This window comes from Drosophila montana, unplaced genomic scaffold (assembly GCF_035044405.1).
Source record: "Drosophila montana isolate Dmon_TW-CO22-7 unplaced genomic scaffold, ASM3504440v1 contig_3218_1, whole genome shotgun sequence".
NCBI classification, from domain to species: Eukaryota; Metazoa; Arthropoda; class Insecta; order Diptera; family Drosophilidae; genus Drosophila; species Drosophila montana.
The window spans coordinates 1,129,457-1,141,915 of NW_026998098.1; the positions used below are offsets into that span (position 1 = coordinate 1,129,457).

Genomic DNA, 12,459 nt, shown 5'->3' on the forward strand with positions numbered 1-12,459 from the left:
TGACCTTTGCTTTAAGCTGATTGCTATTATAAAAATGTTTTAATAATTGAATTTTTAAATTCAATTTTAACAAATTAAACGCTCTCTTAACGCCCCAGCCTGTACTACCTTATTGCACAAATAGTTCTTTATATGATGCTGCAGTTTTTATGGGTTAAGATATAAACCGAATGGCTTCAGTTTAATGCATAGAGCTGTCAGCCGTGTCCATGCCCCACTCTAGAGGATGGGCTGGCTATGTCACGACCATGTAACAGACATTGTAATATACAGCAGACTGCCGGGCGTCTGTGGCATGCATGGGCATTCATACTGATGCTGACACTCGCTTCCAAGTATGCGCAAATTAAATTTAACAAAAGCGGGCGGGGTTGTAATACTACAAGAAAATGAGTTGAAATTAAAATGTTGAACAGCGAGCGACCACAAAAAATGTTATTTTCAATTAACCTTAGGCGAGGAATGTTACACTTTAAGTATTGCCACATGCCTCAAATTGAAAACAGATGCCCAAGGACACAGACACACACACACACACACACAGACACGTTGCATTTGTGAATCTGAACACAAATACAAATGGAAAGTCAAACATCATCGAAGCGGCAACCTTGATGAGTCCAAATGAAAACAATTAGAAGTGGCAGATAGATTTTCGACGTGCTGGGGCGTGGCAAGCAGCAATCGAACTTTTTGCGCAAAAGTTAAACTCACTTAATTGAATTGAATGCCAAAGGATGTTCGGGATGTTGGTAAAGCGCAGTCAAGTGCAAGACGCAGTTTAGATTCTTGCTTTGCTCAACAATATGCCAAATTGATTGTGTGTCTGTTCGTGTTAAAGTGTATGAGCGTGGGCGTGTGTGTGTGGGTGTGTAGTGTGGAAACAATGCTTAGATTATGACCTGGTTACCACGCCATATTAGCGTGTCAAAATGACATCAACTTAAATCAACTTTCGGTCATTGTTTGTGCCATTGTTCTATAGACATGGCATAAAACGATAACAACAACTAAAACGACAAAAGCCAAAGTCAAATGTCTTTGGACAGTTGCACTGGGGAGCTGGTGGTGCGGTATTTTCTGAATCTCCTTGGTTATAACAAAGACCCTCCAGGCAATAGCAACATCAGGCAAGCGAGTTTTCTCCGTAAAAAAGTTGTGTAAGTTTTGTAACTTGACATTGAGTTCATTTCAACTTGTTTGAGAATCGCAGAGAAGGGCGACTTGGAATTTTTAAAAGTTTAATTAACCTTACAATATAATATATATACAAATTTGATTGATATTTAAAAGTCCATCCAACGAGCGAAAAATTAAACTCATCATAGCCACTTAATGTTTTAGTCCAATCGACCTCGATCTTTTTTTTAAACATATAAAATGTTATTTAAAATTTAATTGACTGCTTTCGGGAATTCATTTCGATTGATACAAAAGGGTTTTCACAGTTACCTCTACTGCGATATAAATTATGGAAAGTGAAGATTTAAATTGTTCCATGTATAAATACATTTTTGTGATTTTCTGTTTGAATGTATGTGGGCTTGTGTGCGTGTATGAGTGTATACGAAAAACGTACCACTCCAACGATATAAATTAATACAAAAAGTATTTTTAAATCTTGCTCTTCTATGCGATTCTCATGAATTCAAGTTAGCCCTACATGTTTCCATGCTTTGCAAGCTTGACTAAGTATTCATGTATGGTATATTTATGAATGTATGAATATGTAAGAATTTATTTTATATGCACATATGTATATATGTACATACGCAAATATGTATGTGTATTTTCTCTTTTTCCCTTGTCTTACACTAATCAGTTTTTTAATTCTTTTATTCTTTTAGTGATCCAATCATATAAAAATATATATCACCCCTTTTGCAAAAAGGCAATGAAATAATCATACGTGTAGATGTGAATTTCCGGGTAAGTACATATTTACCTATATATATAAATAAGAATATAAATTAAGGCAAGCTAGTCACCAACTATCTTCTATTTAGGAAATATGTTTAAATATTCACATAAATTTAAGATAACATTTAATATAATCTTTATAGATATTTTCGTTGTTCATAATTTATGGTAAGGTATTTGCACAAGCCACCCTCGCCAACTGTTGACAGCCTGGCCAAAACTTGGCCTTTGTTTTTATTAGTTCTTCGCACGAGACTGTGAACTGACGTCTGGCCCCAGTCCCCCCCCCCCCCCCCCCCCCTGGATCCCACGTAGTCGTGGCGACTTTAACACTTTCACATTTGGCTTGTTAAGATAAGGGCAAGAGGGGCTAGCGACACGATAGGATTGACAACGACCAAGTCGAATTGCGATCCGCGCCGCCAGTTTATATAATGGGCAGAGTAATAAATATAATATGCTTGTTAAAAGCACTCAGCGTCGTCTATTGATAGACCGGAAGTCAATCCGTCGAGAAAGGCAAACCTTTACCCTTTGCAGACCCTTTATCTTTTGTTCTGCATTATCAATTAAAAGCCAATTTATCGCATTTTGCATGCAAGAAGAACAAGTTGTAAACCCTAAAGTCGACAACGAGCAACTTTTCTGGCAACAGGCAGTACTCGCTGTTGTTGCTGTTGTTGTTGTGGGCATAAGTTTTTGGCAGGGCACAAAAGTCGCCTCGTGCCACGCATAGAAATTGAGTTGCCCCCAATTCAAAGCATTGCTGTTATTGTGGTGGCCACAAAATGGTTGGCACACAACAACACTTAAGTTTAAGTGACTGCTCGAGACTTTTTGAGAGCGCACACAATGGCGGCAGCAGCAACAACAACTGAGGCTGTGGCAGCGGGGCAAAGGCGGCGGCAGAGTCGCCAAACTGCGTGACCGGAAAGTGTTTGGCGTTTCCGGTTGACGCAGCCACCAACGAATGAGTTGCGGCGTTGCCAACAACAGCGGCCACACCGAACGGCAGCTAACCGCGTGGACAGCAACAACAAAAAACTACCAGCTGCCACAAATGCTGCACGTGTTTGTGCCACAGGAAATTCGAATAAAAAGAGCTGAATGCGAAACACTATAATACCCTGACCCTGCGCAAAATCGCACAGGCTTAAGCATAACCCTCCATTCTACAGTTTTTTCTACTCACATTTTCCAAGTTCAAATTCGCTTGAAGTAATGAAGCACAGCTAATTCAATTATAATAGCAAACAGAAATAATTCCATATTTAATATATCAAACTTTTACTGATAATAAAATCGTAGCATACTTTTTGAGGGTTTCCATATGAAAAATTCGTCCCAACTTTCGTTTTAGTACTCATTGATGGACTAAGTTCCTTAGAAGATATGAAGTAATAACTTAAGTGCAAATAATTTAATTATATTAGCAAAAAAGCAGAATTCCATATTGAGTTTATTAGACATTTAATAAAAACAAGATCGTAGCATACTTTTTAGGGTTTCCAAATTAAAAATGGTACCTAACTTTAGTACTCAATGATGGACAAAAAAGTACTGGTAGAACCGAGATATATAGTAATGGAATTTTGCATGGAACAATTAAGTATTGTATTAATTAAAACCTTTGCGACTAATTATAAACTACCGAGCAGAATGGACTTCCACATATTAATCTTGTTGAATACAACAAACTCTTAACTAATGTCAGCAAATAGTTTATATATTTTAAAAAAGATCTTGCAAGACGTAGCAAATGCATGCTTGGTGTTCAAATAAACGTGTTTGTTACAATGCAGACAAAATCTGCAAATTGATCTCTTGGTTTTGTAATAATATTTAGTCAGCTGGCTTATGACAACCCAGAAAAATATAACTTTATGACGCATGAGGCAGACGAGAGGTAGGGAACGCAATTTGGGACAAAACAAAGAGTTATTCTAAGAGAAACTTTGCCACGTTTTCGTGGGGTTTCCTTTCGAATCGCATTCTGACCAAGTGTAACTTGATGCCAACGAATGTCACGTTTCGGCTATAAAATGTGTTAAAATGTTAATACCGGACAACACACAGTAACAACAGAAAAATACAACAACAATAGCTGCAGAAACCCTTAAAACGAAAGAAACCCACAAAAACCCACAAACGGGTCAATTGGTCGCCTTTATTTTAAGCTACTCCGTGACGACGACGCCGTTTCCCGTTTGCCATGCAAATTTCAAGCCGGCAAAATGTGCCTTTATATTGAATTTATACTTACTTGTAAGAGAAAGCTCTTCCATAAGGTAAACGTGCAAAAAGCAAAGAAAAAAAAAGGTGGCCAATGGCCAGGTGAAAAAAAAAAAAGTTAAGTTAATTGCTTTTGCATAAAGCGGCCCTCAGAAAACAGCTGCGCCATTTGCACGTCGCGCACGGGCCGAAGAAAGCAAGTGAAAGCAAAAAGGTGGGCGAAAAAAATAAAAGAAAAATGGTGAAATGAAGAAAATGGAAACTGTGCTTCTGAGGCTGCCAGCTGAATTGGCGCTCAATTGTGCGGAAAAAATAATTCCATTGGCGCTGCACGCGTAAAAGATGAAATACACTAACTGGCTGGCAGGTGAAGTCCTTTCAAAGTGCCCTCTAATAAACGCATGAAAGTGAGTCGCTTTGTGGGAGCTTTGCTCAAAGCGTACCAGATTTAAGCAAACAAATTTCAGCATGGGTGCATACAATTTGTGAAGATTTCTGGTATTTAAGCAAACTTCTATCAGCATTTACTGATTTATTCAAGTTTCGCATGAAGCACGAGTGTTGCCGGGCACCTGTAATTGTCCACCTGTAATTGCCTCATCATTTGTTTGATATCCACCTAATCATTCCAGCGATCTTTCATATAGCAGCTATGTGATATTGTGGTCCGATTTTGATAAGATTTTGCATATATATGGGGATCATAATCTGAGAGACTAGTTCGCATATAACAGACAGATGCATATGACTATATCGGCTGTTGATGCTGATCGAGAATAAATATACTTTATGGGGTCGGAGATTTCTCCTTCTACACACATTTCATGACAAAATTATAAAAACCCTCTACAAGATTATATATAAAGACGGATATAAAAAAAAACCGAAATTAAGCATTATCGCGATTTCTTACCCTGTTTATAGAAAAAAATAGTTAATCTTAGTTTATTAGATTAGATTAGTTGGGCTGCTTAAATCGTTCCGGCACAAAAACGTTGAATATTCCTCGTATTGGTTGAGCAATGAGTAAATTAATAAAATTTAAATTCTTATAATTGAATACATGACTCAACCAGACAAAGATGCCAAAAGAGATGAAAAGCAAAAAGCTTAAACCTGATGATTGTACTTAATTGAGATTAGACAAGACTTTCTCAGTCATCGACAAAATGTTTTTTAACCGTACACGTTAATCACAGGCTAATCTTTAAGCTGTTGCTGACAGAATGAAAGAAGATGAAAGCAAACCAGGTAAACATATTTAAGTGCTTTTAAAATGCCTCAGCAAATGATCGGTTTTTCGTTGGACATTTTACAAATGTATGAGATTCTTATCGCTTGTTTTTTGAGGGATTAAAGCGCTTAAAGGGTGTTGGACTAATTTGTTGTTTGGGTCTGCAGTCAACCCCCAGTAACAAATTGGGGTTTGGGTGCGCTTATGGTTAGTAATAGATGTCAATTGGGAGCCCTTAGACTAGGCAAACTATACTCCTGGGTCAACGTCCGATTTGATTAGCTTGACCCAACTTAATTTGATAAATTAGGGTAGGAGCAGCACAGCCAACTGACTCCCAGAGGAGAAGTTAATAGCTGCCTTAAATTCTGTTGGTTCAGGGCACGCATTCACTGAACTTTGTAAAACAATAGCATGCAGATATATATGTATACCGTACAGTAAACACCGCGTCTTAACGAACAACAGCGAACAAAGACTTTGGCTGCCCGCAAAAGTATGCAACAATAATTTGCACACGAAAACGCAATGCGCCATTTAATAGAGAAATAAGAATGTAGTGCTGGAATAGCAAATACCCTGTAGACGGAACGTTTATGTCAATAAATTATTATATAATATATAATAAATTATCGTGTCGATTAATATAGTTAATGCATGCATAAAATATAAATTGAATAATTATTTTTGCAAAATAGTTTTTACTTGTCAGTCTGCTAATTTAATTAGTTATTTATAGGCAGTTACAGGGACATTTATTTTAAATAAATTTTAGATAAATTAGACATTACAATTGTTCTTATACAGGCTGAATATACCCTAATTGTCGCCAGCACAGAGGGTATATAAAGCACATTGTTGGCCACACGGGCTACATAAATAATTTACTTTAACACGTGTGTGTCTGCGCCTGTGTGTGTGCGTGAGCACCTATATATTTGTTGTGGGCACTTTGACTAAATGGCGTGTAATAAAATTTCAATTGCTTTGTCTGGTTGGCATTGTTTGAGTTTTTCATAGAGAAGTGGAATCGCCCGAGGCCTTATCACGTGTGGCCATTCAATTAGGAAAAGGCCAGCCAACCGGTCAGAGGGAAATCGAGCGCCAAATGTCCTTGCCCGCATGCTAATTATGCATAATTGCTGCTTATTAAATATAATTTGGGGAATCCGACAGACAAGGACGACGCCCGGGCCGCTTAGCTGTCAATATTGTACCGAGGCGTGCAGGAGTAGCAGGACACCGTGCTAGTGGCAAAGGCATTATTGCGATGTCCTTGCATTAACCCAGACACACTCACACGTGCTGTCTATGGCCCTGACCTTTGACATTAGCAAACTGGGAGCTGAAACCAGAACTGTATTGGCCTCGGGCAACAAATTTGCTTATAATTCAAAAACATGCCGAAAAAAAGAATACAAATACATAAAACAAAAACAAAACTAAAAAAGATGTATAACGAGCGGCAAGAAACAAACAAAAAAAAACACGTTAAGCAAACACGATAACGATACTATATGCATATTTAGATATATATATATGTGTGTGTATGTGTGTCTGTGCGCAACAAGGACAGCAAGGACAACAAGGACAACAGGCGACAAGGCGTGCATACACACAACAAGGAGCACAATAAATTTATTTCAATTTAAAAATATTCGTCACGCGCAACACAAAAAGCGAGCTAACAGCTCGCTCAACATCGCTTCCCTCCCCTGAATGGGGGCGTGGCCATTTGTATAATTGCTGAGCTTAAGAGCAGGCAAATCGAGAGAGAGAGAGACAACAACTGGCTGGATCAGACGTGCAAGGAGCCCAAGTTTGGCCCGTTCAGTTTAGTTTATGCCATGACACGCTCCAAGGACGCGGCACAAAAGAAATGGACATTATCGTGACAGGCATTGGACTAAAAAGTTTATGGCGCTAGCTGCGACGCTGCCGTAATTGAAAGGATACCCACGATTTATGACGGTATATCAATGATATGCCGGGCCAGGCCACTCACAGCAACTCCTGCAGCCGAATCCTTGACCATGGCACTGTGAGCGCTTGTTGACATCGATTGACATGGCGCAGAACAATGGCCAACCGGACGGCACACAACAATGAAGGATCCCTCAAGTCCGACTTCGGACGTCGGACTACTTGGAATGAAACGCACGCAAAAACGTGCATGTTTTTATATATCCTGGGTTTGAGGTCGAGGCTGAGGTTGAGGGAACCACGGATTGTCCTTCAATCGGCATGGAATGCAATAAACACTAGCTGTATTGGGCCAAGTCAGGTGAAACCACTTGCCTGCTGTGTGGGAACTGTCAACTTGGTTTGTTGTGGTTATTGCTACTTTTTGTAGACAATATACGGCGGCTAGTCAACAAGCCGCAGGTGGACAAAAATTTGTTATATTTTTTCGTATACCCTTGAAAACGATATTACTGTGTTGTTACGATTTTAGTTAGACTTCTGATCAGAACTATAAACTATGTCGATCTCAGACCTTGATAGCTAGAGACGTATAGGTCTTCTATGCGATTCTCACGATCTCAAGCATTGCTTTCCAAAATGTTAATGTTATGTTTAGCATTATGTATTTAGCTTATATGCTTTTGACTGTTTTACTACCTCTTTCTCGCTCTCTCTAATACATTTCCCATTTTACTTTATTTTCTCACTCTCGCCCTTCTATGCGAATTTCATGAATTTAAGCGAGAGTTATATATTTTGTGTTATCTATATAAAGGATGTCTTCCAGTCGATTACTCTTAACTAGATTAGTTTTGCTTGGCTTTCAAGCTTTTTTCCGTCTTAACTTTGTTATATTTTTTATTTATGAACACATCTTTTTCTAACTTTAAATGAAAAAGAAAAGACTTTTTAAATTGTAATGAAATAACAATAAACTTTTTATGGATGAATATTTTTATGAAAAGCTATTAGAACTGATAGATAACCTTGGTTGCTGCTTCATCGGTTCTTTAAGTGAACCAGACCTGCTGCTTGTATAAAGTGGCATTTTCTATTGCATTTCCAATGACAGTGAAGGCCAGTGCCTACGCAATTGCCAAACTAATTATGAGCATCAAGTTCGAACTGGAGCACTTACCAGGCCAATCGAAGGCAAAGCCCTGACCAAATCCAATAAACCAGACGCAGCAGGATCTATGAAGAAGCAGCTGGGGCTGCAATTGCTGATTTATTTTTCCTGGAAGCGTTCATCCATGTAGTAGATGTGCAGAGCCTGCCCTTCAACTTGACCAACAGCTGGCTGGCTGGGTGGGATGGGGTGGGGTGGGGCGGTAGCCTTTAGTCTATGGCCGTGCGTTTGTTTGTTGTTTCAGTCGAATGTCCTTGTCGTACACTAATGGCATCGTCGCCATTCTCCCTTCTCCGTTGTCCTTGTCATGTGTTAATGTGCGACAGTCAAGGCGCGTTTCCTGCTCCGGCAAATGACGCCGTTGACGAGCTCCTTTCTATTTATGCCCTTTGCTAGCTTGCTTAAATCGAATAAAACATGTGAAATGTTTGTTTGTATGTGGCGAGTAATTGAAATGTTGAATGTCTTTCATGTGTGTATGTATGTGCATTCCCCTTTGAATGCATGATGCAGCTCCTTGGAGACAACATGATGCTACCGAATGACGATGACTCTCTTGCTTGCTTAACGCTCAACCCATTATATTTTTCTTTCTATTTTTCTTTTACAGAATTTATGCCTGTGCAGTTTTCCATCGATTTTCATCTTGCGCCAACAACAGACTGGGGATGAAAAGCCAAACATATAAAAAGGATTTGATATTCAAAAAATATGCAGGTAAATATGTCTACAGCAATGCCTTCAATTTCGCAATAAGCTATTTTAAAAAGACGTTTTAATTCATTTTAGAAACTATGTAAATATTTATTTAAAATTTTACATACTAAGTATATATGATTTATTTCAGTGCAGTTTAAACTGTAAATTTTAGTTAGATTGTTACCATAAACCGCAAAAGGCAGAGCGTAATTGTGTATCACATTGCAGCGAGCTTCAGTTATTTTAAGAACTTGATAATTATGCACTCTTTTATAAATAACTGCCATGGGGAGCTGCAAATGGTTATTTTTTTTACTCAGAACACGCAGAAGCGGTCAACTATTTGCAGGTTCCGGCAACTCGCGCTCGAGTGCTTAATTAATTAGTTTTATTTTAAGGACTACATCATATTTAAGGATAGTATTACATTCAAGGGAACAACGAAGCCACATATATGTGCATTTTCAAATGAAAATAAATATTAAGCTCTTGTTGGTTCTTTGGAACCTCTAAATATTTTAAGCTGCAATGTTGCAGTTATTTTATGCAATTAACATTCTGCCTAAAATTCGCAAGTCATATACAAACATTATGAAAACTTAAACTCATTTTCAAAGAATAATTGTGCATTCCTTTAAATCTTCTAAAATGTAATAAAAAATTAAATAAAACGAAAGTATGATGTTTCCTTATCTGCAACCATAATGTGGCTGACGAATTTAAAACTCATCATTTAAAAAGTTGCGATAGTTTTTCTGCTTTTCGTTAGCCCGCAGTGGACGGGCGCACAAATGCAGTCCAACAACACACACATAAATTGCAATAAGAAGTCGCACAAAACACAAAGCTCCCTTTAAATTGAAAATAATAACACAACAGAATGGGCGAAATCCCAATTGGAAAAGCGCCGACAGGTGTTTCACATAAATAAATACGTGTCTGCCGTATGAGTGCATGTATGTGCAGAGTCAGAGTCTCGCATTGGCAACGGGGCAAACACAAATATTTATTGGCCACGGACAAAAATGCATTTCGGTTTGTTCAACACGCACAACAACCACACTTTAACACACACACGCACACGCGCACATACACAAATTGTGGTCAGTTGAAAATTGGCAACAGAAGGCAGCTCTACTTAGAACTGTGATAACATATCGTGATAACAAATCGTGCTAACTTGTCGTGTTAACTTATCGTGATATGTCAAAAAGTGTGCTTTCAAATTGGTCACGAAACTTTCAGTTTGCTTTCTCCTCTTTCATCGGACCCTTAATTGAACATAGTCTGAATGAAGCCAATTCATTTAATAGCGCCAGCATGCAATTAAATTATTAATTTTAAAAAAATCAATTAAAGCAATTATACATTTGTTGCTTTATATCCTTTAAAAGGTTAGGATTTTATTTTAAAGTTCGTTCATTATTTTTATTTAATATATACTATACATTAATATATAATATATATTAAAACAAATATGTTTTTAATTTTTTTTTTTTAATAAACTCCGGACCTTGGGCCATCTAAATAAATATTAAAAATTACATTAATCCTTTTTTGTTAGGATATATTTGATGTACTCATTTTAAAAGCCCGAAATATTTAATTTTATTTTAATAAAAATGATTTTAGATTATTATATGAGAGAGTATTCCAGTCGAACTAAGACAATAACCGTGCTCGGGCCCACACTATAGAAAATTATATGTATTAGCACTCCGGTGTTTATTGTCCGATCTTTTTGAGCATAACGATATTGACGATATGATTAACTAACAAGCTGCATAGTCTTAAAGTAAACAAAAAGTAACAGATGCCTACATTTACACTCAATATGTTTGATATTTAAACACACTCCAAAAAACGTTTGTTAAATCGATTTCTGTTTGTTTATTTTGGTTATAGTAACATGATCTGAAAGAAATATCGATTCAGTTGTCTTAATCGATTTCGATTTGTTTATCTTTCCGTTGCAGAAACAAGAAAAAAGGCGCGAACTGCGCCTAAAGCGATTCTGGCGCTCGCCAAAAACAACATCCTCGGAGGATTCGAATGGCTATGAGAGTCCGACTCGAACAAAGCCAGCCAGCAGCGATGCACAGCGATTCAATCATCTGCACTATACGAGCCTCTCCCAGGGGTCGGGCACCACCTCATCCTCCACTGCGGCAACAGCAGCTGCAGCTGGCAATGGAGCATCGAGTAGCAACAAACCATCCTGTTCGCTGCCGTTGCTGCAGGTGTGGCCCAGCCAGGTAGGCACAACCAACACACACAGTTCTTTCTTTTATGTGTATGTGTGTGTGTGTGTATCTGTCATTGTGTGTATGTGTGTGTGTGTGTGTGAACTCTGAAAATGGCAGCAACAGTTCGGATAACGAAAAATGATTTCTGTTTCACGTTCTGTTGTTTATTTTTTTGTTCTGCTTTTTCTTGTTGAGGTTATTTTGTGCGTTTTGTGTTAATTTGTTTTCAAACTTTTCTCTTTCACCCTCCCTCTCGCCTATACAAAAAAAAAAACAAAACCATCTGCCTCTTGTGCAACAAATACTATACAATGTGTTTCTGTGTGTGCGTTGCGTGTTTGGTTTGATTTTGATTCCTGGTTTGCCGGTTTGTTTCTGGTTTGGTAGCCGCTTTTGCGCCAGGAGGGCTTCGTACAGTTGCGTCGTAACAGCGGCCCCGAGGGCCAGCGGGTATGCTTTCGTTCCAATAATACATCAAGTCTCTCTAGTTTACTCTTTTTAATACTCGATACAACTAAAACTAATACCAATACTAATACAACTACTGCTACTTTTACTTCTACTATTAACAACTAAATCGTAGACTTTTTGCATGCCTCGATTAACATATATATAAATATTCAAATGTCACGAGCTTCTCGCTCGCCTTGCCAAAGAACATTTTTTTGACTAAATTGTGTAAAAAATTAAACCAAAATTAAGCCTACCCTTATTACTTGAGGTTTTTGCGTATTTAAACATGTTTATTAATTAGACTACGTTTTTTTTTGGCTCTTTTTGTCGTATATTTTTTAACATTTTCCAAGCACAACATTCGGAGTTTATTTTTATAATAGAAAATAAAATATATTTTTTTTAGATATTTTATTGTTGTGATTTAAATATACAAAACTCTCTCTGCACGCTTTTCAAATTTGTTAAATATTCTTGATTTTATTATTATTATCATTTTGGCCACAATAACAACCACTTATATACACTAGCCCCACATACGAATCAGATTACTTATTACAAATATTTCGCAATAAGTAAAA

The 12,459-nt window shown here is 37.7% G+C and overlaps 1 protein-coding gene across 1 annotated transcript in view; it reads left to right on the forward strand.

Annotated features, from left to right (window-relative positions):
* Nucleotides 1–12,459, forward strand: part of LOC135433498 (uncharacterized) — a 31,475-nt gene that overhangs the window by 16,521 nt on the left and 2,495 nt on the right. Inside the window, exons 3-5 of the mRNA XM_064689610.1 lie at nucleotides 1,848–1,929; nucleotides 9,091–9,197; nucleotides 11,156–11,434. Coding sequence (XP_064545680.1) covers nucleotides 9,192–9,197; nucleotides 11,156–11,434 — 285 coding nt within the window. The 5' untranslated portion in view covers nucleotides 1,848–1,929; nucleotides 9,091–9,191. The remainder of the gene's footprint in view (nucleotides 1–1,847; nucleotides 1,930–9,090; nucleotides 9,198–11,155; nucleotides 11,435–12,459) is intronic.